This window comes from Neopelma chrysocephalum, unplaced genomic scaffold, assembly GCF_003984885.1.
Source record: "Neopelma chrysocephalum unplaced genomic scaffold, ASM398488v2 Primary Assembly neopelma1_94052, whole genome shotgun sequence".
Lineage (NCBI taxonomy): Eukaryota > Metazoa > Chordata > Aves > Passeriformes > Pipridae > Neopelma > Neopelma chrysocephalum.
This window is the reverse complement of record NW_020922760.1, coordinates 1-2,776: the sequence shown is the minus strand read 5'-3', so window position 1 is coordinate 2,776 and position 2,776 is coordinate 1. Positions and strand designations below refer to the sequence as shown.

The following is a 2,776-nucleotide window of genomic DNA, read 5'->3' as shown; positions in this document are numbered from 1 at the left end:
CAGTCCTGTCCTTTCAGTTTTGATAGGCACTGGTGGAGTGTTGATGCACATTTGATGCTGCAACATGATTTAGATCCTTATTCCCTTCAAGGGAATGTCAGGATGTTAACTCCTTGAGCAGTGAGTGGTTGCTGTTCTGTGGGAGGGGGTCCCTGCCAGCTCTAATTGAGCACCTGGGCTTTGGCACAGCACTTCTTTTCAGGCAGGATGTACTTTTTGGTGCAGGCTTGCCCTGGAGAGGGAGGAAGCAAAGCTGCAGAAAGAAAAGCCACAGGGAAATAACCCAACCTGTCTGTTGGAATCACTGAGAAAGACTGGAGTTGTGGACTTCCCCATGAAAGCAGTACCAGGTACAGAGGTGCCAGAGCACAAGGTATGGTGGGGTAGATGGGTGAGAGAGTTAAAGCAGCAGAAAGCAAGCTGAGTGCATCTAAATTTATGCCAAATCTCTATGCCTTGTGTGAAGAATCTTAATTATTAAGGGTGACAGTGCAAGCTGTGAAAAATAGGCTGAAGAAAGACCTGATGTGGAGACAAGGAGAAGGCTCCTGTCCTTCTTTGTAATGACTTGGAATAATTCTGATCCCACTGTCCTCTGTCATCCTTAAACTGAGAAGTGCTTTGTTCCTCATGTATGTTGGGAATTTACATAAGTCTATAGTATAATATCCATTCATGTCACCCTTAAAAGCTTGTAAAGAGAATATGTGATTTATTTTTATGCAGCATTTAATTATTTTGATGGCTGGGCTGTCAGGAACTGCTCTCTGTGCTTCAGCACGTTCAGGGTCAGGGTCTGCACAAGCTTGCAAGAGTAAGAATAAAATCACTGAACGTGCAAATGAAGGCAAGAAGAATTATATTTACTACAAAGTTTCCAAAATGATTTGCTAAGCACAGGTTGGTTTTGGAGGGATTTTTGGTTTTGGTGGGAAAGGGGAAGAGAGCAAAATAATAGTGATTGTGTCTGTTAATTCATAATTCATTCCCTGTTAATTCATAATCCAGAAGCCATATATTAGAAATAGTAGTTGTAAAGTAAGGTAAGTTACTTCTTTATTATCCCTCTTTATTTGCAGGTTGTAGAAATTTGTTTTTTTGGTTGGTTTTGGTTTGTTTTCTTTTTGAGAAGGAAGCTGGCTAAGGTGCACAGTACAATTATATCTCACTTAACAAAGTGAACAAAAGAGAATTGGTCACAGATGGTTCTATATTAGTGGTTTTGTTACCCAAGAATGAACATCTTATTCTATTACAGGGTTACCTCCACTCATTTTTTGTTTAACACTGATTATTTTCCTTTTCTTTTAGAAGTGGGTTGTTGGTAAATTCGGCAGAGTCTTGCCTGTCCTGCACCTGAGGAATCAGCAAAAAAATAAAATATCCTTTTCCTATTGTTTGGGCACAGGCACAGTTCCCTTCCTCATTTTGTCAGCTGGAGAAACAGTTGCTGAACAGTCTTAATTTTGACTGCTGTGTCAGACTTCATTTACTGAATCCCCCGAGTAAATCTCGCCGTAATTGGTGTGGTTTGGCCGAGTTTCTTTCACTGCAAGTCAGTTGCTTAAAGGCATCAGATAACAAAGACTCCTTGTTGTCCTTTCCCGCCGAATTCAGCCTGTCCATAAAGACTTGACTCTGCTTGCTGGAGGAATCCTGTTGTTTTACTTCCTTAACTCAGACCAACATTGTGAACTATGACCCGTCCAAGTATTGCCATAACCTGAGGAAGCTGGAGCCAGAGCTGGCACAGGCAGCTCCTGTGTCCGAGCTCACCTGGCACTTGGAAGGGAGAGATGCCAGTGCCAACAGGAAGCGACCAGCAGAGTTCCCTGGGATGAAGAAACCCCGGAAAAAACTGAGGCAGCTGGGCAGTGAGGCCCTGAAGGGAGCAGCAGTTCTGTCCTCTGGGGGCCAGGCCCATCCAAACCAGCCCAGCTCAGCACAGCTCGGTCAAAGAGCAAAACCCAGAGCCAGTGACAAGTCGAAATTGGCTCCATCAAGGAGTGTCCAGGGTGAAACACCAGGGAGAGGTTTATTGTCACATCAAAGCAATGTTAATGGAGTGGCAGCTGAGAGTGGTTCTGACAGTGAGGTTGATTCTGAAGAGGAGATCAGAGCAATGGTGAAGAAAGAGAAAGAAAAACAGCAAGCGAGGAATGTTGAGAGTGAAAGTGACCCCCTGGAAGTTGTTGGGGATGATTTTGGATTAAAATACAATAGTCACTGGTCCTTATGCAATCCAGATGCCATGAAGAAAGCTATCAAAGGAAGTTACAAAGAGACCATGGAACATGGTAATGGTTCTGCTTCAGCAGATACGGATGAAATGATTGCTGAAAGTAAAACTCCAGATCCAAACAGCAGCAAAACTACAAGTTTAGAAGATTCTAAACAGGTGGAGGTGAAAAATAAAGAAATATTAACCAAAAAAAAAAGCGGTTTGGTAAATGACTCCTCACTGAAAACTCGACATGTCAAAGAAAAACACATTGAAAGAAAGGGGAGAACTAAAAAATCCAAAATTGCTGCCTCACAGAGTTCAGCAGAGACAAGTGATAGTGAGAGCTCTTACTCAGCGTCTGAGCAAGGGGAGTCTGAAACCAGTTCTGATTATGAGTCCATGATGCAAAACTGTTACCGCTTAGACCTTTCCTTAGATGCCTTAAAAGCATTGGCTGCCAAAAGCACTGGGACACCTGCAGAGGAATCAGATGGTGCACAGAGTTCTGGTCTGTCCAGTGCTGAAGAAAATCCTAAGGGTAATGTAAATAAA

At 43.0% G+C, this 2,776-nt stretch overlaps 1 protein-coding gene across 1 annotated transcript; it reads left to right on the top strand.

Moving 5' to 3' along the window:
• Positions 1-225: 225 nt before the first annotated feature.
• On the top strand, positions 226-2,770 carry LOC113980407 (nucleolar protein 8-like; the record flags this gene model as incomplete). Its single annotated transcript, XM_027707621.1, has 3 exons — positions 226-373; positions 1,312-1,380; positions 1,688-2,770. Coding segments are annotated over 3 exons (1,300 nt in total), but the record flags the coding sequence as incomplete, so codon positions are not given.
• Between the last annotated feature and the right edge of the window lie 6 nt (positions 2,771-2,776).